This window comes from Danio aesculapii, chromosome 1, assembly GCF_903798145.1.
Source record: "Danio aesculapii chromosome 1, fDanAes4.1, whole genome shotgun sequence".
In the NCBI taxonomy this organism is placed as follows: Eukaryota; Metazoa; Chordata; class Actinopteri; order Cypriniformes; family Danionidae; genus Danio; species Danio aesculapii.
This window is the reverse complement of record NC_079435.1, coordinates 5,253,550-5,279,893: the sequence shown is the minus strand read 5'-3', so window position 1 is coordinate 5,279,893 and position 26,344 is coordinate 5,253,550. Positions and strand designations below refer to the sequence as shown.

Genomic DNA, 26,344 nt, shown 5'->3' with positions numbered 1-26,344 from the left:
CTTTCTGTACTGCCTAAACTGAAAGCAATAAAGCACTTTTTAATGAAATGTAAAAGCTCCGATTAATAGATGAATCAGTTTTCAGCAATAATAAGTGATAAACTTGTTTAGAAATTGTTAGTTCATTGTTTGTACTTTTGTTTAATGTATTTCTTCAGGCTTATATCAGTATTTATGGTAATAAACTACATTACCCATAATCCTTTGCAGAAATTCCACCAATAAGATTTGACAAAAGCAAAGCAGGCCAAAATAAATCTTTATCTCCACCCACTTCCTTAAAGTATGTGTCTGTATACTCTAAAGTTCGTTCAGATTTGCATAAATTATGCATATTTTACCATATTTTAATTCCCAAATGTATATTTATATCTGCGTAATAAATTTCCACAAACTGTTACTTCAGTTTTTATTTATTATAAAATTTAATTACTACAATGCTGTAAATCATAAGAAAAAACAAACATTAAAGTACCACTTTATAACATTATATTCATATTATAAAATAGCCGCAATATATCTTTACACCCTCTGATAATGTTATCAACGTAAATAAACCAACACGTGTATATTTGCATTGCCATAGTAACCCTTTCCGAAAAAATTGAGCACATTTTATGATAAACTACAAATAATAGTACTTTAAAAACAAATTCGCATCAAATTTAAATGATCAAAAAACTGAATACTTAAGACCCGACCAAAACCTCCATGATGCAAAACCTCCAGAGTGGGCGGAGTCAGAGAGCAATTTGCTTCTTATTTTTGAAAGATCCGAATCAACACTCTGACTCATCAGGACAAACCAGAAGTACAAATAAAAAAATACTATTTTAAAAAGAAATTCATGTGAAAAATTTACAATTTAAATAAAAAAAAAAAAATGATAATAATTAGGAGCCGACCAAAACCTCCATGATGTGTAATTTCCAGTAATTTGTATGTCTGACTGGCCAATCGTCCAATGAGAAAACGGTGAGGAGGTGTGGCCAAACACAGAGTGGGTGGAGTCTGGTTTGTTTCTTATGTCAGATAGATCCAAATCAATATTAATTGATTCATCAGAACGAACCGATTCACTGCTACTATAAACATCCGCTGTGGAAAATAGTCGCTTTACCACATACCACGGTTTGGTATTTTTAATTCTGTTTATTAAAATATTTCAATGCAAAAATAAAAAAAACTCCACAAACAAACTTAAAATAAAATAATAAACTACAAACTACAAAAATAAAATAATAATTAAAATACCACTCTCTAACATTGTGTTAATTTTATAAAATAGCCGCAATATATTACATGGCATTACATGGCACAGCGTCTGATGTTATTAAAATAAATAAACCAATAAAAGCGTATATTTTCATTGCCATAGTAACTCTTTACTAAGAAAATTGAGCACATTTCCTGAAAAAGTACAAATGAAAAAAATTTATAGTAAAAAAAACCCACCAAATTTAACTCGACAATTTAAATGACCAAATAAAAAAACTAAAAATAATTACGACTCGACCAAAACCTCCATGATGTGGTCCAGTTTGTTTAGATTTAATTTGAACATCCGATTGGACGGAAGCACAGATTGGCCAATCCCTGTCTTGCTGTGCAACAAAAAGTTGTCTATTTCTGTAAACCGGAAATCATCCAATGAGAAATCAGTGAGGAGGCATGGCTAAATGGTGGGCGGAGTCAGAGAGCAGTTTGCTTCTCATTTCAGAAAGATCCAAATCAACACTCTTTGACTCATCAGAACGAATCGATTCACTGCTACTAGAAACATTCGCTGTAGAAAATATGAACTTCAGTTTGGTATTTTTTATTTAATTTATTAAAATATTTAAAGGCTAAAATACTGTAAATCATAAAAAATTTCCACAAAGAAAAAACAAACATTAAAATACCACTTTATAACATTATATTAATATTATAAGTTATAACATAGCCGCATTATATTACATTGCGCACCCTCTGATAATGTTATTAAAATAAACGAATAAAAGCGTGTATTTTTATTGACATAGTAGCCCTTTTCCGAAGAAAATTGAGCACATTTCATGATTAACTACTAATTAAAAATAAAAAACCTATTTTAAAAACATAAAATTTAAATAGACAATTTAAATGACCAAAAAAAAAGGAATAATTCCGACTCGACCAAAACCTCTATGATGTGGTCCAGTTTGTTCAGATCTAATTTGAACGTCTGATTGGACAAAAGCGCTGATTGCCCAATCCCAGTCTTGCTGTCCAACAAAAAGTTGTCTATTTCTGTAAACCGGAAATCGTCCAATGAGAAATTAGCTATGAGTAAGGAGGCGTGGCCATAAGCAGAGTGGGTGCAGTCAGAGAGCAGTTTGCTTCTCATTTCAGAAAGATCCGAATCAACACTTGTCGACTCATCAGAACGAACTGATTCACTGCTACTAGAAACATTCGCTGTAGAAAATAGTCACTTCAGTTTGGTATTTTAAATGTATATATTAAAATATTTAAAGGCTAAAATACTGTAAATCATACATAAAAGAAAATCCATAAAGAAAAAACAAACATTAAAATACCACTTTATAACATTATATTAATATTATAAAATAGCCGCAATATATTACATTGCGCACCCTCTGATAATGTTATCAAAATAAATAAACCAAACTAAGTGTATATTTGCATTGCCATAGTAACCCTTTACGAAGAAAATTGAGCAGAATTCCTGATAAAGTACAAAAAAAAACCTTTAAAAACTAAATTCACATTAAAATGAAATCGACAATGTAAATGTCAAAATAATTACGACCCGACCAAAACCTCCATGATGTGGTCCAGTTCGCTCAAATCTAATTTGAACGTCTGATTGGACGGAAGCGCTGATTGGCCAATCCCTGCGCCACCAAAACCAGTCTTGCTGTCCAATAAAAAATTGTCTATTTCTGTAAACAGGAAATTGTCCAATGAGAAATCGGCGATGATTGAGGAGGTGTGTCCTAACGCCGAGTGGGCGGAGTCAGAAAGCGACTTGCTTCTCATTTCAGAAAGATCCAAATCAACACTCCTCGACTCATCAGAACGAATCGATTCACTGCTACTAGAAATATCCGCTGTGGAAAATAGAGCCGTGATTCCCACAGTCGGACACAGATCTTCAATGTCAGCCAGCGCTGAGCTGAAAGTGTCTTTAGTGATGGAGGGTTGCAGACGGAGCCCAGCGCCGCCCTCCACCCGCAGCTCGTCCCGGATGTGTCGGAGGGTGTTGGAGATGAGCACCCGGCGGGACAGACGTGGCTCTGAATGTCCCGGGACGCTATGGAGCTTCAGCAGGGAAAGATTGAGCACCGTCTGCCGCTGGAGTCTGTAGCCGCTAGAGGACTCAGACTCGGATTCATCCCGACCGGAGCCATTATTACTCACTTCTGGCTCCTCCTCGTCCTCCAGTTTCCGCTTCAGGCCTTTACTCAACATGTAGCGTTTTTCTGAGAGAGAAACACACACACACACACACACACACACACACACAAACACACTGTAATTCTTGCTGCCTTAATAATTTTAGTTGAATCAAATTAATATTTCTAGTCATCTCAACTAACATCAATTAAACTGACTAAAAATATTAAGTTGAACTTTGTGAAACTTAAAAATTGTTGATGAAACCTGATTAACTTATTCAAATAAGTTAAACAAAAACATTTTGTCGTATTTTTTTCTCACAGTGCAATAAGAAAGCACAAAAAGTTTAGTATAACCAAACATGATATGATATTCTTATTTGTAAATTAGTTATAATCATATAAAATATCACATCACTATTGTAAATAATATATATATTTTATTTTGTTAAATGTAATCAAAATTAATTATAATATAAAATATTTCATGAATATTACTAAAGTTATTGGTAAAATGTGATTAAAATGAATTATAATAATATAAAATTATATATTAATATTATCAATTATATATATATTACTTGTGGAATGTAATTAAAATTGATTATAATATAAAATGTGACATTACTATTGCAAATAATATATATCATTTTGTTAGATATAATCAAAATTGACTATAAATATATCAAATATTACATTAATATTATAAATTATATATATATATATATATATTATCTGTGAAATATAATCAAAATGAAATTATATTTATATAACAAATATTATTTGTAAAACTGTGATAAAAATGTATTATATATATGCAATAATATAAAATATTACATATTTGTTAATAGTGCAAAATATATTAGAAATCTATATTTGTAAAATGTAATCAACATTTATTATAATATAGAATATGACAACAAATATTATAATTAACTTTACTTTTTAATTACTAGTATTATTTTAATATATATTTTAAAATGTTTAATATAAAGTTTTATTTTAAATATTTTCTAGTTTTTTATTGTATACAAAATTGATTATACAAGAAAAATTCAATGTAATAAAAACTAAATATCAATATAAAAATATATATAATCCTTAAATAATGTAAACAGATAACAACAAACAAAATATATAAATGTAACTAATAATATATTAACCCTTTATAGAGCACTCGTTGAAACAATATGTAAATGGGGTTATTACAAGACTTTTCGAATTTAATCACTTATATGTGCTTTTTCATCTGATAAAGGGTTAATAATCTTGCCCAAAGGACCTCCTGTTAAACTTATGACATAAAGTTCCTCTTTTTTTTAGATAAACACTGAAGGAGTCATCTTTGAACAGGCAAAAAAACTCAGCATCTTAGTCAACATTCATCAAACAATCATTCAGCACTCATGACTCTCCTCATGACATTACTGTAAATCACAGCTCTGCTTTAAACCTCACGTACTTCAAGAGATGACTGCTGAGTGATTATGATTAATAATGTGACTTATGTGAAAACATGTAAACCAATGATAGCAAGACACTGATAAATGCCTGTAATTATGAATTCTACAACTTTAAAAACCCTCTAAAACTCTACACTGTAAAAAAATATGCATAAATTAGCGGTTTTCCCATATTGTGTGAATTATGTTTTCATTTTTTCCCTGTTTATTTATGCTTTTCAACAACTTTTAACCTTAAAAACTTGGAAAAGGTGACTTTTATGAACATTTTTATTAGTTTAAAGTGATATATTGTCTGGGTTGGTGTGTGTATATCTTTATTAATAATGAGAACTCTCTTTAACATTAACTGTTAGCACTTCAGTAGTCAAGTGAACCCGTGACATTTAGCGTCGCACGCCCACATAACATTTTTAAAGTGAAACCTATGAAGGCTTACAGTAAAATGAAAGCTTCAGGGCTCTTGTAAAACTCAAATAAAGCAGCAAGTCAAGAGAAGAAACTACGTGAACAGTGATTAACAGCATTTACCGACCCTTGACCATCGGGCTCAAACTACTACAGTAAACACGACACAATGGGTCAGGTTTCACTCCGTTACTCACACTGGTGTCATTTAAATGATTTAAATATGACGTGTTTTACATTACTACACATTCGAGACACATTCACTACAACACAATTACAAAACTAAGTAAATACGGTAATTTACAATACAGTAGTATTGCTAGTTGTTAAGTTTTACCTCAAAATACGTACAATAAATGTAACGGAAAAGGAACCGTTACATTTAAATCTTCAGTTAGCGATATTTTCGAGCTCTTCATAGTGAATCACGAGTCTCCTGAAGTGGTTTAAATGAATTAAATAAATCAGCTGGTACACTCACCGCTTGCAGGTCTTCGAGCTGCTCATCGGACTCGGGAATCGCTCGCCGTTTTCCCCTCACTGTTGGATTTTTACGAGTCTTCAGTTCGTGAAGTCAGCGACTCCAGTCATCGGACCGACGGATCTACTATTCCGCCTTCAACAAACCCGCAAGCGGAGTCTTCAACAGTGACGTAAGGGCAAGGCTCGCAGATGTCGACCCATGAATGAATCATTTGAACCGATTCATATGAACAATTCAGTTCAGTCGATTCCCAAAATGTTTAGCCTCCCAACAAAGCACTGAACAGAAGCATTATTGTGAAAGAAACAGAAATACACGATATAAAACTTTAGCCTAATGACAGTAATTGTTGTAAGAAAAATTAATATACTTCTTTAAATGTGAATAACTGAAACAATGCCAATGCTAACTTTATTTTCTCCACAAATACCTTTAGAAAAATCCACATTTGATGCTAGTTGTATCAAATTCATATTTTTGTGCTAAATAAATGTGCCAGGAACACTTGGCTGCTTAAAAATTAATGGATTATATGTTAAAATTGTATGTAATTTATGCAAATAATGATTTCTGGCCTTAATAGCATATTTTATTATCATTAATACTACTTTAAAAATCATTACAAAATACTTAGTAAACATTTATGCAGTTGCATTTAAAAATACTTTGCATTTACTAACATAATACTTTGTCAAACCTGCAAAAACCTGAAAACGCAAGACCTTTTACTACCAAAGTATTTTTTAAACATATTACTTGAAGGGAACGCCACATAAATAATAATAAATATATGTGCTTTCTGTGTGTACATTTAGAGTAAACCTACAAGGAATTTAATTTAAAAGAGCATCGTTCACACAAATGAATTCACACAAATGAATCATGCTTCGTAATGCCACAGATGTCAGCCCTCCCTCTCCCTCTCTCTCTCTCTCTCTCTCATTCCAGTCCTCGTATGTCAATGAACGTGATCTTTCTCTACTCTGGAAAAGCCGCAAGTATGTGAAGTATTCACAACACAAGCTCAACAGCTCCTTCTCAGTCCAGGACTGCAGAAAAACAGTCATGAATATAAGTATTTCACATTACTCTTGTTCCATTGGCGAAAGCATTAGTTCATGTGTATATTTGTGAAAAACAGCAAATGAAGGAGGAGTGTAAGAAATCACAACAGATCTGCCAATACATTAAAGTCTGCGATCAATACTCAGATATATGTCAACATCACACTTCTGTCAACTTCAGAATATGATCAGTTAAAAAAATTATACATTTGACAAATATTTTCATGCAGAAAACAAAATGTATGAAAAAATAAAGTATATTTTGTTCACTATATGCTAGCCTTTAATGTACAGTCACCGGCCAGTTTATTAGGTACACCTGTCCAACTGCTCATTAACGCAAATTTCTAATCAGCCAATCACATGGCAGCAACTCAATGCATTTGGGCATGTATACATGGTCAAGACGATCTGCTGCAGTTCAAACGGAGCATCAGAATAGGGTTGTAAGGCGATTTAAGTGACTTTGAACGTGGCATGGTTGTTGTGCCAGACGGGCTGGTCTGAGTATTTCAGAAACTGCTGATCTACTGGGATTTTCACGCACAACCATCTCTAGGGGTTTACAGAGAATGATCTGAAAAAGAGGGAGATATCCAGTGAGCGGCAGTTCTGTGAATGCAAATGCCATGTTGAAGCCAGAGGTCAGAGGAGAATGGCCAGACTGGTTCCAGCTGATAGAAAGGCAACAGTGACTCAAATAAACACTCGCTACAACCGAGGTCTGCAGAAGAGCATCTCTGAACACACAACCTTGAGGCGGATGGGCTACAGCAGCAGAAGACCACTCCTGTCAGCTAAAAACAGGAAACTGAGGCTACAATTCACACAGGCTCACCGTCCTCAAGACTGCTTCATCAGTGTGTATCAGCAGATCTCCAGACAGACTTTGGGTTTATGTGCATGCAAATAAGTGTGAAAATCTGTGTGTGTGTGAAAATGTGGAGCCATATTTCCACACGCTGCACATGGTGACATCTGTGCTGCAGGTCAACCACAGCATCCAGATGGCCAGAACAAGAGGACGGAGATAAAGCAGCAGTCAGTCAGAGCAGCTGATTCATGCAGCACACACACACACACACACACACACACATAAAAACACACACATGCAAGCATGAACACACACACAAAATGCAGGACAAGCACACATGCAAACACACACACACACACGCTCAAAACGTACACACACAATGTAGGACAAGCGCACAAACATTTATTCAAACACACACGTACATGTAAGCATGAACTTGCACACACACTGCAGAACTGCATACACACACACATGCATTCAAAAACATACATGCAAGCATGAACACACACACACACAATACAGAACAACTACTTGCGCACACACACACTCAAAAAACACACATGTAAGGATGAACACACACACAATACAAAACAACTACATGCATGCACGCACACACTCACACACACACACACACACACACACACACACACACTCAAAAAACACACATGTAAGGATGAACACACACACACACAATACAAAACAACTACATGCATGCACGCACACACACACACACACTCAAAAAACACACATGTAAGGATGAACACACACACACACAATACAAAACAACTATATGCATGCACACACACACACACACACACACACTCAAAAAACACACATGTAAGGATGAACACACACACACAATACAAAACAACTACATGCATGCACGCACACACACACACACTCAAAAAACACACATGTAAGGATGAACACACACACACACAATACAAAACAACTACATGCATGCAGGCACGCACACACACACACTCAAAAACACACATGTAAGGATGAACACACACACAATACAAAACAACTACATGCATGCACACACACACACACACACTCAAAAAACACACATGTAAGGATGAACACACACACAATACAAAACAACTACATGCATGCACGCACACACACACACACACACACACTCAAAAAACACACATGTAAGGATGAACACACACACACACACACAAAATGGCTCAGATGTAGCAACATGTGCGAGTATCTGCACTTCAGGATGTGTCACACTACTAACAGCAGAAAGAAACCTCAGATGTTCATTAATAGAGACCCCAGCCTCACATTCACAGTCCAGCAGATCAACACAGCCACACGTCTGATTAATCACTTCCTCATTTGCATATTTAAACATTATTTTACTAAACGGTTTGTGCATTTCCCAATATAATTAATGAACTGCAAAACATTCATGAGAAATACGAGATCATGTATGCATAAATCCTCCTGCAGCTGCTGCTACTGCTCGCACATCCATTCATCACACACACACTGCACACATCTCCACATAACACACACTGCGCACATTTTCATTCATTTATCACACACACACGCTCCAGCATTGTCCTTGACCCTGACCTCTGACTGCAGGACAGCTGCTTCTGTGTGTGTGTGTGTGTGTGTGCAGATGTCAGAGCAGCTCTCTCCTCTTCAGGCATGTCAGTGTGTGTGTGTGTGTGTGTGTGCTGACTTCTATTGTCTGAATCTGCTGTGCATAATGAAAGTTTCTGACCTGCTTCACACACTTTTGAAAGCCTTTTCTTTGTTGTAGTAGACAATACTCAGTGAACAGAAGCGTATTAGAGTTTTTTCAGAGTTTGACCTGCAGAAATCTTGATTTTAATATATTTTAAAGACATCTGTTACGCTTAATTTATGTGATGAAAAACAAATCAAACAGAGCTGTCACTTATAGCAGTTTCTCCACTATCATTTACTTACTGTACCTTTTGTGAGGGGGGGGGGGGGGTGGACTAAACCTGCTGCCTTAAAAGTTGACAACTTAAATAGTGACGAAACCCACTAGTTATCTCCCTTTTTATCCTTTGCTGAATGAACGTATTATTTAGCTGACTAGTTATTAGTTACAGTTAGCAAAGGTGAATTCCTGCAGCTCTACTTATGCTACGTCCCAATCCGCATACTTCTACTACACCCTAAAAGTATGCATTTTTTTGTCAAGGAAAAGTACACACTTTTGAGTGTGCAACAGTAGAGTATGCAAGCTCTTGGGACATACTACGTCCTCGTTAACAGATTGTTGTGTTGCTTAGTTACAATACCTGTCAATCATCCACATTTCTTCCATATTTAATTTCCTACCTTATTGGAGAAGCAGCAGCAGCAGGTTAATCTCCCATTCACGAGTCTTTCATGCAGAGAAATCTCCTCAGGTGTTTGGATGATTCTGCATTCAGATGCTAATGTCCAAACACCTCTTTATATAAGTTCAGTATTGTTGTTGCAGATGAAATATAACACAGAAAACGCGGTTAAGACATGTTCCAGTTGGCTAGATATTAATTATCAGTCATTCAAACATCTTTACCGAAGCCTCTCTACTTGACGGTTGGTTTCGAGCGTCCGCCATGTTTGTAGTTTGTTTACACTTTTCACTCGCGTTTGATGTTCTAAATCGAATTCACGTCCTACGCGTAATGTATATGGTATATGCCGAGCTAGTGTTTTGCATACTGATAAACTTCTGGTGACCTGTTATTGTGAGTTTTTTTCCATTTTATACGGTTCCTTCTACAGCATGGATGTTGTAATGTAATTCAAATACAATCAGTTAAACAGACTTAGGCATACATTTAGTTGCTCAAGCGTAAAACGAGACAAAAGCCGTGTACTCGCACGCGCCCATCAGAATCGGCAGGCTAGCGCAGAAGCTCCATTGAAAATACCGGGGTAAAATAAATGCTCATAATATAAAGACATGGCGGGGGAGGGGGGGGGGGGGGGGGGGTGTTATTTAATGCAGTGCTTCTTGTAATCTGAGATCCACGTTATATCGGATATCACTTAGCCAGTGGAGATTGCTGATTTTTAAAGAAAACAGATCTTAATCACGCCGATTTTGCATTGGCATACAATTCACCGGAAACGATTAACCCAGATTACTGACAAATTAAAAGTCCCATTAGCATGCTTCGACATATACCCCAATTGTGGGCAATGTCAGTGGTCAGAGCAGGGGTAGGGAACCTATGGCTCGGAAGCCACATGTGGCTCTTTAACCAAAAATACGTGGCTCTCCTCTTCAATAATATTTTAAAGTTAAAAATTATAACTGTCACTAGAAATCAGTTTCCTATTGAAAAATATAATTACAATTCCCTTTTTATTGTATTTTCTACAGCAAAATGAATAAGAACTCAGTTTACAATAAAATTACTTTTTAACCAATGCGCATATGTGATGCTGTGGTTTAACTTAAATCGTGACACCAATAAAGGGCAAGCAACTTACATTTCTATGGTAACCTCGCGCATGTACATGCAAACATTCATGAGTGGCGATGACAAAAAGAAAAAAAAATCTATAAAATGTCCTTTGTCCATACATTATGATGCGTTATATTTTATTTTTTTTTTGAGTTGTGCATGAATATAAACAAAGGTTTTGCTTAATAATAAATAAAGGTTTTGTTATATACACACCCGCAATGGCTCTTTAAAAAATACATTTGATAAAACAAATCAGAAATGGCTCTTTTCTGAAAAAAGGTTCCCAACCCCTGGGTTAGAGCATGGAAGCTTCTACACTTTGAGTTTTTACAGGAAATAGTAAACCATCCGGGAACCTTTGGCACACTCTTTTCAACATACTAAGATTTGGGACGTACTAATTCTACTTTCAATTACTATTTAGGACGGATAGTATGCTAATTGGGACGCAGCAACAGTTTTGCTCCAACCGTACTCAAACACAGCTGATCCAACTAATCAAGGTGATCAAGACTGCTAGACTATTAAGCAGGTGCAGTATATAAGTTTGACACCCAGTGGTTGAACTAGGTATTACATTCCTAGATCAAAACAAACACAAGCACATGTTGCCAGATTGAGGACTAACAGGAGCGAGTTGATAATCGAGCCTAACCGCGGATTTAAATCGTGTTCTATATAAAAGCCGCAACACGCTGTAAGATTTGAGAAATCCCAGATATTGAGATCCACATGGACAATGCAAACATCTACATTCACACCCCATGGAGTGAGAATGCGGGAAAAGCTTGGGTTGGGTATTGGGTGGGTTAAATGAACGAAAACAAAGACACCATCCCGACACAGAAAACACATTCTCAAAGCAGAATACCTGACTTCAGCATGTTTCTGAAATATCTGCAGACATATTATGATATTTTTATGCTTCAGAAGAGTCAAAAACTTACATACAGCACCCTTTAAGCAGTTGCGAGCTGGAGCTGGTTGGAGTTAAACTATGCAGAGCTGCGGCCATCCAGGAATTGAGTTTGAGACCATTGCTGTAAATCTTCAGACTGATCTGAACACACTGATGATCCAGCTTAAAGCACAGCGATGAACAGTGCCACCATCTGGACACTATCAGCACCGATCTGAGACCAGTTTCCATCTCACACACATGCTGCTAAACACTACAGTTAAGGACCAGGGGGTGCCAAGTCAGAGCACTCACTCTGGTCCCCCGGGCTCAGCGCTTGTTGTAAAAAATAAAATAAAAAAACCTTTAGTTTACATATCAGGGCAGCATTTTCATTGTCTTTTACTAAAATACTATAAATAATTAAAACCAAAACTAAAATGAAAGCAATTAAAAAGCAAACTAAAATTTTAAGTCTGAAAATAAAAAAAAAGAAATTTAATAAATTTAAATACTAAAATAAATTCCAAATTGATCCAAAAAAAACAATCGATTACAATTGGCAAGCAAAATTCGGGACATTGCAACCTGCAGAACCTGGAAACTAAAAAAAAACAAAAAAACAAAGTCAGCTCTAGTGGTTAGTGCGTGGACACATGCACTCCGGAGCTCACGGCGACCTGAGTTCGATTCCCGCCTCGTGGTCCTATGCTGATCCTTCCTCTCTCTCTGATCCCCATGCTTTCCTGTCAATACTCTGTACTGTCCTATACTATAAAGGTGAAAACCCCTAAAAAATAATAAAAACAAAAACACTCCAGTTAAAATCATTTTATTAAACCTTTCCTTCATAATTCAGTTAAACATGGAGTGACATAAAACAAAACGAGAGCCTTCTCTCCATCAAAACTGAAAGTGACACAAGTAACGTCTTAAAGGGACAGTCCACGCACAAAGTTTTATTCACTCATTCCAAACTGATCTGTTGAACACAAAAGAAGATATTTTGAAGAATGTTGACTTCCATAGTAGAAAAGAAAAAAACACTATGGAAGTCAGCGGCTGTTATTTATCCAGCATTCTTCAAAATATCTCTTCTTTCAATACAGAAACTACTTAAACATGTTTGGATCAGGTTGAAAGTCTATTTTTGCGTGAGCTGCTCCTTTGACTATTATGATGTCAGTTCCTGTTTGTCCGTCACTCAGCCGGGAACAGGTTTATATTTATACATAAATCTGCTATAGTTGTGCTGTCAGTATACAAATATACAGGATATACATGAGCATCGGAACTAATTAAGACAAAATAATAACCCATTCATAATAGAGGATTACGAGATTTGGTTCTGAATTAGTAGAACATAAAATTGCACCGGAGGATGAAGGGATGGTTCACCCAAAAATGTAAACGTGCGCACTATTTACTCACTGTCAAGCGGTTATAAATGATTTATTAAGATTTCTCTGTTGAACACACAAGAAGATATTTTGAAGAATGCTGAAAACCGGTAACCATTGACTTCAATAGTAGGAAAAACAAAGTCAATGGCTACAACATTCTTCAAAATATCTTCTTTTGTGTTCAACAGACATTCAGAAACATTTCAAACGACTAAAGAGTGAGTAAATGATGACAGAATTGAGATTTTGGGGTGAACGATCCCTATAATGCTGTTAGCGACTAGCGTGTGTGTGTGTGCGTGTGTGTGTGTGTGTAGTTGTGCAGTCGTTCAGAGGAGCGCCGTGTTGAAATGCAGAGAACAGAAGAACAGGAGAGGAAGATGATGAAAAGGCTGAAGGCAGAGGTGAAGAAGAGCTCCGGCCAATCAGAGTCCAGCGCTTCCTTCAAAGTCCGCGAGAGGAAGTGCAGAGGCGGATCGAGCTCGTCCAAAAGTGCGTTCGGGAGGCTGTGTGTAAAATCAGTGTGTGTGTGTGTGTGTGTGTGTTCGTGCATGATCCGGTCAGAAGATGCAGATCCTGTCATTAATATTCTCAGTCTTTATTGCACACACACTCACATTCACTCACACATACACACACACTAACACTCTCATGCACACAAACACACACTCACTAACATGCACAAGCACACACACACACACACACACTTACCTATGCACACACACACACACACTCAAATACTTGCATGCACCCACACACACACTTACTCACTAACATATACACACACACACACAAACTAACATACTCATTCACTCATACACACACACACAATCACACACACACACGCACACACACAATCACACACACAAACATACTCGCATGCACACAAACACACTCACTAACATACACACTCGCACACACTCTCATTCACTCACACAGCCACACACACGCACACACACACAAACATACTCACATGCATGCATGCAAACAAACTAACACACACACACACACACACACACACACACTCACTAAATAACTAACATACTCACACTCTCATTCACTTACACAGCCACACATACACACACACTAACATACTCGCATGCACGCACACACGCACACACTTACTAACATACACTCGCGCACACATACTTTAGAAAACATGCGCATACAAACATGGACACACACACACACTGAAAAACTCATGCAAACACACGCTCACTCTCTAACATATACACACACAGACACTAACATACTTGCATGCACTCAAAAACACACACACACACTAACATACACATTTACACGCACACAGTTTAGCACACATGCGCACACACTCATAGACACACGCACATACACTTACGAATGCACACACTCTAGGCGTATGCACGCACGCACGCACGCACGCACACACACACACACACACACACACACACACACTCACTCACTAACATACACACTCACACACACACACTTTAGCACACATACCTATGAATGCACACATTAAAATACTCACATGCATAATCACTCACTAACACACACTCAATCACACACACACACACACACACACTCGCTAGCACTCAGTCACTAACATACAAACTCATGCACGCACTCATACGCAAGCACACACTCTCAAGTGCGCGCACACACACACACACACACACACACACACACACACACACACACACACACACATTTTCACTCACTCACTCACTCACTCACACACACACACTCACTCACTCACACACACACACACACACACACACACTGTCTCTCTCTCTGGTTACTCAGCTGTGGTGTGTGTGCTGGTGTCTGTGGTTTGTAAGGTCAGTGTTCAGCAGCAGCCTCCGCTGGACGTCTTCACTGGTGTGCTGTGGATCTTCAGGTTGGATTTCTCAGAGCCCGCTGTGGCCCCGGGGCCCATCCGCTTCTTGATCTCCGCAGCCATGGTCATGAAGGCCTGCTCGACGTTCGTGGAGCTCTTAGCACTCGTCTCCAGGAACGGGATGCTCAGAGAGTCCGCAAACTCCTGACACACACACACACACACACACACACACACACACACACACACACACACACACACACACACACACACACACACACACACACAGAGACCAACAGATGAGAAAAGGGGCTGTTATATATTAGAAAATAATGTAATATATAGTAGGGTTGTCACGATACTGGAATTCGGTACCAATCAATGTCCAATCGTGAATCCTGATTGGTCGTGAAGGTCATCAGTTCATCAAACTCATCACTGTTTACTGAGCGTAATCGCAGATACAGGAACACTGGAGCATTTTAAAGCCTCGATTAATCAGCGGATCGCTCATATGTCAGCTTATAGACAAACCAGCTGACAAAATTTGTGTATCTGTGGTTACACTCAGTAAACAGCGGTGAGTTCGATGAACTGATGACCTTCACGGCCAATCACAGTCATTTCTGTTGAGCATGTGAACACAATGGCAGATCAGCGCTGTTTAAGAACGTGCTCAACAGTGCTCAAATGTTTACGGGAAATGGACGTGTTTAAAATTTCAGTATCGATTGGTACCGAATTCCAGTATTGTGACATCCCTAATAATCCCTAATCCCGAATTAAGCTTCATTTAATGCTTAATAATGTAAAAACTATTTAGCTCCAACAATCTCATATAATCAAATCTTGTGTGAGCGTTTTCATAAAGTTTTTATTTCTTAAATATTTCCAAAGTTACACACAATAAAATTTTTTTAAAAAAGTATAATATTTACAAATATATATATATATATATATATATATATATATATATATATATATATATATATATATATATATATATATATATATATATATATATTCATTCATTCATTCATTTTCTTGTCGGCTTAGTCCCTTTATTAATTCGGGGTTGCCACAGCGGAATGAACCGCCAACTCATCCAGCACATTTTATGCAGAGGATGCCCTTCCAGCTGCAACCCATCTCTGGGAAACACCCATACACACTCATTCACACTCATACACTATGGTGTATTACCCAATTCACCTGTACCGCATGTGTTTGGACTGTGGGGCACCCGGAGCACATGCAAACTCCACACAGAAACGCCAACTGACCCAGCGAACTTCTTGCTGTGAGGCGACAGCACTACCTACTGCGCCACCACGTAGCATATATATATATATATATATATAATTATATTTATATATAAAAATACATATTTATTTATTATTTATTTATTGCCACATCAGTAACTTATGGCTATTTCGTGGCAAAATGGATATACATAAAATATTACATGATAAAAAGAAATTCGTATTACACTAAAAAAAGAAACTTAGACAAATATCTAAAATATAAATCGATCAAATTCACACAAAAATGTATTCAAAGTTAAATATAATTTTTCAGTTCAATTTTTGTTAAATAATTTAAAACTCTTCCTGGTGGTTCCTTTTTAAAAATGTCCATCAAAGTACTCTCCTCATAAAAATGTTGTCTTATTGAATTTAAACTTTTGCATTCCAACAAAATATGTTTGATGGTAAGAGCGGCCTGGCAGTATTTACATTTAGGTGATTCTTCGTTATTCAGTAAATATAAATGTGTCAACCTAGAATGTCCAATTCGACATCTGATATAGACCGTCTGATCATGCCTGGTCTCAAAATGATAATTTGCTAAAAGTCTTTCATTTATTTTTGGGTTAATTTCATATAACTTATTATTTATGCAGTTGTCCCATTCCCAATGCAATGTTTCATTTATGTACAAATTGATTGTGGGTTTCAAGTCCTCAGGAGGAATCGGTCACATTCAATATAAAAATACATATATTTTGGAGATTTTTCACTTAAATAGATTATGAATTACAGCTCTCAATGCATTGTTTGATAATTAATACTAATGGTATATTTGGTTTATTTAGAAAGTATTAAAGTTTTTTATTAACATTTCTTTACAACTTACATTAATTTATTTAAGTTTAAGGAAAATCTCATTTAATTTTTGCTTATTATTTCTGAAAAAATTTTTTGCTTGACAAGAAAATGCTTTTTGATTTAAGAATTTTTAGATATTTAGACTAAAAACAACATAAAAATCTAAGTACCAAAAGCTTTTTATGCAGTGTGAGCTGAAACATTACAGTGAGAACCCTGTAAAACACTGTTTTTTGTAGCATCTTTGCTATATTTTATTCTTTTGTGCTTTAGCATGTAGACTGATTTTTTTTCTGGATTTCTATTTGACTGTGCCCTGTTTTGTTTACTTAACATTTCATACACCAAACCATACCAAAACTGTGACTCTACACTGTGATTGAAAAACTAAAATTGCTTAAGGAGGCTAATAATTTTAACCTTAAAATAGTTTTAGGATAAGTTTTTTAAGCGGCTTTCCTTCTAGCCGAAATAAAACAAATAATACTTTCACCAGAAGAAAAAATATTATAGGAAATACTGTGAAAAATTCCTGAATCTGTGAAACATCATTTGGGAAATATTTTAAAAGAAAAAAACGAACAACAGTATATTTATGAGTTTCCTGTACCTTCGCTGCTGTGTAATCCACTACTTTCTTGGTGGTCAGATCACACTTGTTTCCCACCAGAAGTTTGTTGACGTTCTCGCTGGCGTAGCGGTCGATCTCCTGAAGCCACTGCTTGACGTTATTGAAGGACTCCTGAGAAACACAGTCATGTTAAAGACAAACACACATACATACACAGAAGCAGTGTGTGTGAAAGGTCACTGGAGCATCGCTGTGCTGAAGGAATGTGTGGTCACCTGATCTGTGACATCATAAACCACGATGATGCCGTGAGCTCCTCTGTAGTAGCTGGAGGTGATTGTGCGAAAGCGCTCCTGACCGGCTGTGTCCCACTGAAAACACAGACACACACAGGTTTACCACCATAACAACATACAAATGCATTCAGAAGATTAATGTTTTTGTAAACATGTGAAGTCTTTCTATATTTATAAAAGACAAATTAAACTAATATTTACGAAAAAGTATTCACTAACCCTCAAGATGATGGTAGTATGGCTCCACGATATTGGAAAAATCTGATATTGCAATATTTTATTGTTTACGATAAACATTGCAGAATATTTGAACAGCTCTATTTGACTCTGATGAGTCTAATAGTATTCAGAGAAATTTAATAAGACTTACTTTGCTTTGTCTCATTTCTAGTCCAAATCTCTATAAATTCTTAGATCAAGCAAATTTGCTGTGTTTTGTTTTCAACTTCAGAAAAAAATAAGTCAAAATTATGAGTTTTTCCTTAAAAATGTAAAATGATCTACCAGTGGTGCAAGTAAAATGATCTTGTTTTTGCTTTGAAACGAACATATTTGGACTAAAAACAAAACAAATATTCTAAGTGAGAATTTATTTATTTATTTTTTTTTGCATAAATCCTAAAATTCTGTATAAATACAGTAAATAAATACAATTCTGCAGCTCTTAGTCAACTATAATTCAGACTCAAAATTGCATATTTTGGAATGTGAATATTGCAGATGCGCACACCACGATTTCGATGGAGAAACCATATATTGTGCAGGTCAAATTGGTACTCTGTGTTATTAATTTAATCAGTTGTTATCTGTGAATAACATACTTTGCAATGTCATGATTAATGCCTGGAATTCTGTATTCTGATTGGTCAGTGTAATTTTTTTATATTCACCTTATTCTTCACATACTAGCAGGCGCAGCCACTTAATCTTTTTGGCTCGAGACTTCCACTTTCATTCACTTCCATTCATTTTCAGATGTTAAAACAGCTCGTTATGCTGCTTGATGTTGCAAACTGATATTTTCTTATTATATTATTCTACTTTATCTGTATAGTCATGTAAAACACTTGTTTGTAGAGCGAGTAGTTTGACTGTTTTTTTGGTTTATTTTTCCTAGTCATTTCTCCCATAGGCAATTAAACCGGACGTTCTAAATCATTGAAGAATAAGGTCAATACAGTACACCTGTTACCAACTGAAAACCTGAGTAACAGATACAAGTTCTGCAAACTTACGATCTGTAGTTTGATGGTCTTTCCATCAAGCTCTATGGTCCTGATCTTGAAGTCCACTCCTATCGTGCTGATGTAGCTCTCTGTATACGTGTCGTCCTGAAGAAAAAAGTGCACACACTCACAGATCAGAGTTTTATATGGAAAAAAATCACTGTCATTAATATTTCGTGCGTAAATAAAATTCACGCATCTGTAATTATAAAATCGTAAAGGAAAACGGAGTGTACTTGTAATTTTACGAGGCTACAATTCCAAAATCTGCGATTAGAACAGACACAGATCCGACATTTTCTTTTTCTGTTTGTTTATGACTGATAAATTTACGATGGGTGTACTTTACAAACAGTTATTTAAACAGTTAAAATAGGTGACTTAATCAACAGATGTCATGTTATAGTTAAGTGATTCACTGAGAGACTCTGCGCTCGCTGCCTGTAACGTTAACTGACATTATGTTAGCTCTCTATCCTCGGCCCGTTCTTAATTTTGATTCAGTAAAATGTCCAAGAAACACAGCGAAATAGGACCTCATTAAGTCTCAACCTTTATTACAGCTCATGACGGACATTTCTCAAAGAGGGAATAACAGAAATCTTATCTGAGACGGTGTGTGTAAGCTCGAACGTCCAGCAGGTGCGCCGTTGTGATCGATGACTCTCGCTTGTTTATTAATGCCTGTGGAAGCGGTGACGTAATTTTGACAGTGAAGTCTCGCTGTTTGATTTGTACTCGTAATCAGGACTTCGTGTCCGTAGAGAAACTGTAATTCGTGTTTGTAAAGTACACCCATCGTAAATTCATCAGTCATAAACAAACAGACAAAGAAAATGTTGTATCTGTGTCTGTTCTAATTGCAGATTTTGGAATTGTAGCCTCGTAAAATTACGAGTACGCTCCGTTTTCCTTTACGATTTTATAATTACGGATGCGTGAATTTTATTTACGCACGAAATATTAATGACAGTGATTTTATTCCATAGTTTTACAGACAAAAAACCCAACAGATTTTAAAGTCAGCGTGAACCCGATGTAGCGGAGACTTTTGTATTTCAGTATGTTGATGTACTTCCAACTGAAACTGAATATTGAGCAGGGGGCGGGGCTTCTTTTACGCATCATTCCCGAATACATTTACATTTATGCATTTAGGAGACTCTTTTATCCACTAACACACACCCAGGGAGCAGTTGGGGTTCAGTGCCTTGGTATTGAGGTGGATATTTCAACAATTCCTGCTGGTACCGGTACTCAAACCTGTGAACTTTGGACCGCAAGTCCAACTATTTAACCGTTAGCCCACAGCTGCCCCTCATAGCAAACTAACGGTAAGAGAGAGATTCGACCTTTAATATGTATATTCTATTAAATCGCTGTTATCTTTTTCATTTTGCCCACTTCACTCTCAATTTCCACATTTATTATATCTATCCTGGCATCACGAATGCGCAGTGGGTAGCACAATTATCTCACAGCAAGAAGGTCGCTGGTTCGAGCCTCTGCTTGGTCAGTTGGCATTTCCGTGTGGAGTGTGCATGTTCTCCCCGTGTTGGCGTGGGTTTCCTCCGGGTGCTCCGGTTTCCCCCACAGTCCAAACACATGCGCTATAGGTGAATTGGGTAAGCTAAATTGGCCGTAGTGTATGAGTGTGAATGTATGGATGTTTCCCAGTGAGGGGTTGCAGCTGGAAGGGCATCCGCTGCGTCAAACATATGCTGGATAAGTTGGCTGTTCAATCCGCTGTGGCGAGCCGATTAATAAAGAGACTACACTGCAAAAAAGGCTTTGCTTACTTAGATTTTTTTGTCTTGTTTCTAGTCTAAATATCTAAAACGTCTTATATCAAGAACGATTTCTAGACAAGGAAAACATATTGTCTTGTTTTAAGAAATAATATAACAAACTGAAGTAAGTTTTTTTCTTAAAACAAGCAAAATAATCTTATGTCAAAAGGAAAAACAAGATTATTTTACTGATTATTATACTTCCTTCATTATATGATTCATTATACTTACTTTATTATATTTACTTTTGGCATATTATTTCTTAAAATAAGACAATATGTTTTGCTTGCCTAGAAAATGCCTCTTGATATAAGAATTTTTAGATATTTAGACTAGAAACAAGACAAAAAAAAATCTAAGTTAGAGAAGCATTTTTTGCAGTGTAAGCCGAAAAGAAATGAATTAATGAATTAAATCTATCCTCAGATCAGATAACCTACTGATATTTCTTTATTTTTGTTTTGATTTCTGTTGTTTTTTTCTCCTTTATTGACACCACTGAAAATACTCTAATGATTATTATTGTAAATTATGTGTGCCAAATGCATCTATCATTTAAAACGATAAATGTAAAAACGAGAGATAGAGAGTTTTGAATCTATTGCCATATCAGTTTCTCAGGCTATTTCATGATGAAACCAGATCAAATTGACACACAAGAAAAAATCTTTAGGTGAACATTTAACCCGTGAACAAAGTTAATCCACTGAAAATAAAAAAGTCAAAGCTTTTTTTTTAAGGTTTAATTTTGATAAAAATTCTCACATTTCTGAAGGATTCCTTATAATATTTTATTTTTAGTCTCTCTCAGGCTTTCATTAAAGATAATCAAAAAAAACTTTTTTTTTAGTGGATTAACTTTGTTCACAGGTTAATTTTTCACCTAAAGAATAACAATGTGCGCTCGCAAAACAAATATTGCAACTGTAAGTGTTTAAAGACCCAGAAAGTAAAAGAGTCTAATAATATGTTTGATACATGTAATATTGGGTGGCACGGTGGCTCAGTGGTTAACACTGTTCCCTCACAGCAAGAGGGTCACTGGTTCGAGTTCTGGCTGGGCCAGTTGGCATATCTGTGTGGAGTTTTCATGTTGTGGTTTCCCCTAAAGTCCAAACAAATGCTCTATAGGGAAATTAAATAAGCTAAACTGGCCGTATTGTACGAGTGTGAATGAGTGTGTATGGCTGTTTCCCAGTACATGATTGCAGCTGGAAGGGCATCTGCTGTGTAAAACATATGCTGGATAAATTAGCGGTTCATTCCGCTGTGGTGACCCCTGATGAATAGAGAGACTAAGCTGAAGGAAATTGATTGAATGAATGAATGATCTTTTAAATTATGTTTTAAATGTCGGTGCCAGTAGCCTAGTGGTTTAGTGCCCGGACATATAGCACACCATGGTGATCACGGCGACCCAAGTTCAATTCCCGGCTCGAGGTCCTTTGCCGACCCTTCCCTTATCTCTATTCCCAATACTTTCCTGTCTGTAACCTTCACTGTCCTATGCAAATTAAAGGTAAAAAACCTCTAAAAATAATTACTTTTTTAAAAAAATTATGTTGTAAATCTAAAACGAATTAAAAATTTAAATATTCCATTGTCATTTAATTAATTCATATTTTTTAGCTTGTCATAAAATGATTCTTGTTGCCTGTTTGGCGAAGCAGAAACAACACTTTCACCTTTAGCATGAAGCTCTTTGACAGGCAAATCCTCAGCGCAATAATAAAAGCCATTATCTGATCCGTGAGTGTCTGAGTTTGTGTAAACAGCGGACTGGTAACTAATAACTTACAGCAAAGCGCAGCAGAAGGCAAGACTTCCCGACGCCCGAGTCTCCGATCAGCAGGAGTTTGAACAGGTAATCACTGAAACCAGAAAACAATTAATAACAGCAATCAGCACAACCAGTATTCTCTGACACTCCTCATCTGTGACGTGGAAGGGGCAATTATGTTACGTAAGAGAAGTGTGTCATCACATCTCAACGGCCGGTGTTACACATGATCACGTGACCCTCGTGAATCACCAAATCTGCAGTTTCAGTCAAATCAAGAGTGAAATTAAAGAAGATGATATTCATACGTCACGTCTCAGGTCGTAATTTAGCCAAAATCAAAAGTAAACATTATTTTTATAAGTAAAAATAATTATTTGTTTTACTATTAAAGAAATAAAACTGAATTTAATAAAATAATATTGAATAACACACAATAAAAATCACAGATCTGTAAAAAAAAAAAAAAAAAGGTGAAAATATATTAAAATCTAAATGTTTGAATTAATAAAAAATAAAAGATGACCACAGAAATGGTATGAAGTATGAATGTGGACATGTTTTAACAGGTCTCCTAATTCCAGTGGCACATTAAAGGGTTAGTTCACACAAAAATGAACATTTTCTCATCATTTACTCACACTTCTGAAGAATGATAGCGGAAAAAAGCAGCTATTGACATCAATAGTAGCAACACAAATACTATGGAAGTCAATGACTGAATTTATAGCATTCTTTGGTATATCTGCCTTGTGTTTAACAGCATAAAGAAACTCAAACTTTCATTTCTGGGTGAACTATCCCTTTAATATAGCAAATATTCACTATCATTGTATTACCAGGGTAAAACCCTATGCTCTGAAAGGGTGGTGTGGTAACAGGTGAATCAATTTCCCATCATCCTCTCAAACAAAACTCAACATGTCAATAGGTTCAGGCCCAAGTTCACATTTCTGACAGCAGATCAGCAGATTAAGAAGCCTGAATATAATTAAATCTCATAATAAACACAATCAGATGTGCTTCATTTCTGCACTTTCGTTCTTAACTTATCAGTTTAGCAGCGACGTGGCACTTGAGGTTGTCAGAGAGCTGAAGAAACAGCCTGACAGTTATGATATATACCACAAATACACACATTACTATAGTGAAACACATATTTAATAGTGATGCACGCTTTTACATACATTTAAACGACATCGTGGTTGGTTGCTATGGTTAAACAAGCAACAATGTTGTGGTCAATAATACACAATTAATCCTATTCCATACAGCGAGTGTTTTGTTTACTTAAAATCTATGTAGATGTTGATTAATGTGAATTGAAATGATAATAATAATGTATGTGACGAGTGCGCGCTCATGTGTTTGATGTGTCATCAGCGCTTTTCTTCACAAACTTACTATTCAGGATTCATGACGGACAGCACACGGAAATCCCCGGTTTATCTGTGGGTTTCTTCTCTGATATGAAGACTATTGATGTCCAGGACTCGTTCGCCGGTGATATCCGTTATTATTCGGTGTTAAAAGCGGGTTTAGGGGAGAAATGAGCGGAACCGGGATCCGGACACATAAAAAAATGGCCTCTCGACAGTGAAGTTTGAATAATCAGAGAGACGTTGGTCACTTTCGCTGCAGCACCCACCAAAATAAAAGTCACGACAAATAAATGACTAAAAGAGCTTGATTATTATACATTTTTAGACATTTTATAATGTACTGTTACTATTGTATATTTTTCTCAATATGTTTGGCGAATGGCATTTTGTTAGACATAGCGCATCATGGACGTTATCTGGATATATATTACTGGAACGTTTCCACGCGACTTTTATTCTGCAGGAACACGAAAAAGTTTCTTGTTTTGCTTTTAAAGGCATTTGCTGGATCAGTGCAGTGTCTGCATGTTTTCTAAAGTTCATATGTTTGTGGTTTTTCTGAACGAATTGAAACAATACCAATTGTCTAATAACCAAAAAGGCTCTAAAACTGTATCTGTTTGCAACTTTTTTCTTGTTCAATGAGTAAACTGTATGTTTATTTACTTTATTTATGTATTATTGCATTACATTGGCAATTACAATGCAACTACAGTACAAAATACAAATATTACTTTTTGCACAAAAAGAGAATGACAATTTTATAAAGAAGTATGACAATAGTATGGCAAAGAGAAAGATATGAGAAAGAAAAAAGACAATGAAATAATAAAATAAATAAAAAAGGAGGGAGGACACATAAAAATATGACACAAATTAAAGCAGAATTTTTAATGAAACACATGTTTTAGAAGTTTTGATTGCTTTCTTGTTATAAGACCTAAAAAATACAAGATTTGGTTTTCATTTAGAATATTTACACTTATTCATGGCGATGCAGTGATGCAGTAGGTAGCGCCTCACAGCAAGAAGGTCGCTGGTTTGAGCCTCAGCTGGGTCAGTTGGCGTTTCTGTTTGGAGTTTGCATGTTCTCCCTGTGTTTGCGTGGGTTTCCTCCGGGTGCTCCGGTTTCCCCGACAGCCCAAAGACATGTGGTACAGGTGAATTGGGTAGGCTAAATTGTCCGTAGTGCTGCTGGAAGGGCATCCGCTGCATGAAACATATGCTGGATAAGTTGGCGGTTCATTCCGCTGTGGCGACCCCGGATTAATAAAGGGACTAAGCCGACAAGAAAATTAATGAATGAATGACACTTATGTATATAAAAACTTTCCAATAAGTAATATTATGTTTATACAAAAATTTAATTAGCATTTTTATACCCCGTGTTTAGCTGTTTCTCTCTTTTGTTTTTGGTTGTATGTATTTTTCTACTGTTAAAGATCATTATTTTGCCTATTTGTTATTGTATGTACAGTGAAGTCAGAATGATTAGCCCCCCTTTAAATTTTTATTTATTTTTAAAATATTTTCCAAATGATGTTTAACAGAGCAAAGAAATTTTCACAGTATGTCTGATAATATTTTTTCTTCTGGAGAAAGTCTTATTTATTTTATTTTGGCTAGAATAAACATTTTTTTGTTTGTTATTTTTTTAGATTAAATAACATTTTTTTTAAAAACCACTTAAAGGTCCATTTGATTAGCCCCTTTCAGCTATATATATTTTTCGATAGTCTACAGAACAAACCATCGTTATACAATAACTTGCCTAATTACCCTAACCTGCCTAGTTAGCCTAATTAACCTAGGTTTAGTAACCTAGTATTTACTGTCATCATGGCAAAGATAAAATAAATCAGTTATTAGAAATGATCTATATTAACACTTCTCCCAATTCATCGGCATCAATGTCATCGCTTAACGATTGCTTAACTGAAATTAAAGCTTGGATGCAACATAATTATCTTAAACTGAAAAGTTGGAAAACA

The 26,344-nt window shown here is 36.1% G+C and overlaps 2 protein-coding genes across 2 annotated transcripts; both read right to left on the bottom strand.

Moving 5' to 3' along the window:
- Window positions 1-480: 480 nt before the first annotated feature.
- On the bottom strand, window positions 481-5,911 carry sertad2a (SERTA domain containing 2a). Its single transcript, XM_056460772.1, has 2 exons — window positions 5,736-5,911; window positions 481-3,467 (listed from the first exon to the last, which is right to left on the bottom strand). Exon 2 carries the CDS (start codon window positions 3,454-3,456, stop codon window positions 2,788-2,790), a length of 669 nt encoding a protein of 222 aa, XP_056316747.1. The 5' UTR covers window positions 3,457-3,467; window positions 5,736-5,911; the 3' UTR covers window positions 481-2,787.
- A 6,883-nt stretch (window positions 5,912-12,794) lies between these two features.
- Window positions 12,795-24,572, bottom strand: rab1aa (RAB1A, member RAS oncogene family a). The gene is made up of 6 exons (XM_056456219.1): window positions 24,376-24,572; window positions 22,990-23,062; window positions 19,411-19,506; window positions 18,155-18,250; window positions 17,919-18,050; window positions 12,795-15,404 (listed from the first exon to the last, which is right to left on the bottom strand). Exons 1-6 carry the CDS (start codon window positions 24,387-24,389, stop codon window positions 15,210-15,212), a joined length of 606 nt encoding a protein of 201 aa, XP_056312194.1. The 5' UTR covers window positions 24,390-24,572; the 3' UTR covers window positions 12,795-15,209.
- Window positions 24,573-26,344: the final 1,772 nt, after the last annotated feature.

Coding starts and splice junctions, on each gene's coding strand:
- sertad2a (XM_056460772.1), bottom strand. CDS start 3,456: ATGTTGAGTAAAGGCCTGAAGCGGAAACTGGAGGACGAGGAGGAGCCA.
- rab1aa (XM_056456219.1), bottom strand. Junction 18,051..18,154: donor TTTATGATGTCACAGATCAG/GTGACCACACAT, acceptor TGTGTTTCTCAG/GAGTCCTTCAATAACGTCAA. Junction 15,405..17,918: donor TGGATTACACAGCAGCGAAG/GTACAGGAAACT, acceptor TGTGTGTGTCAG/GAGTTTGCGGACTCTCTGAG.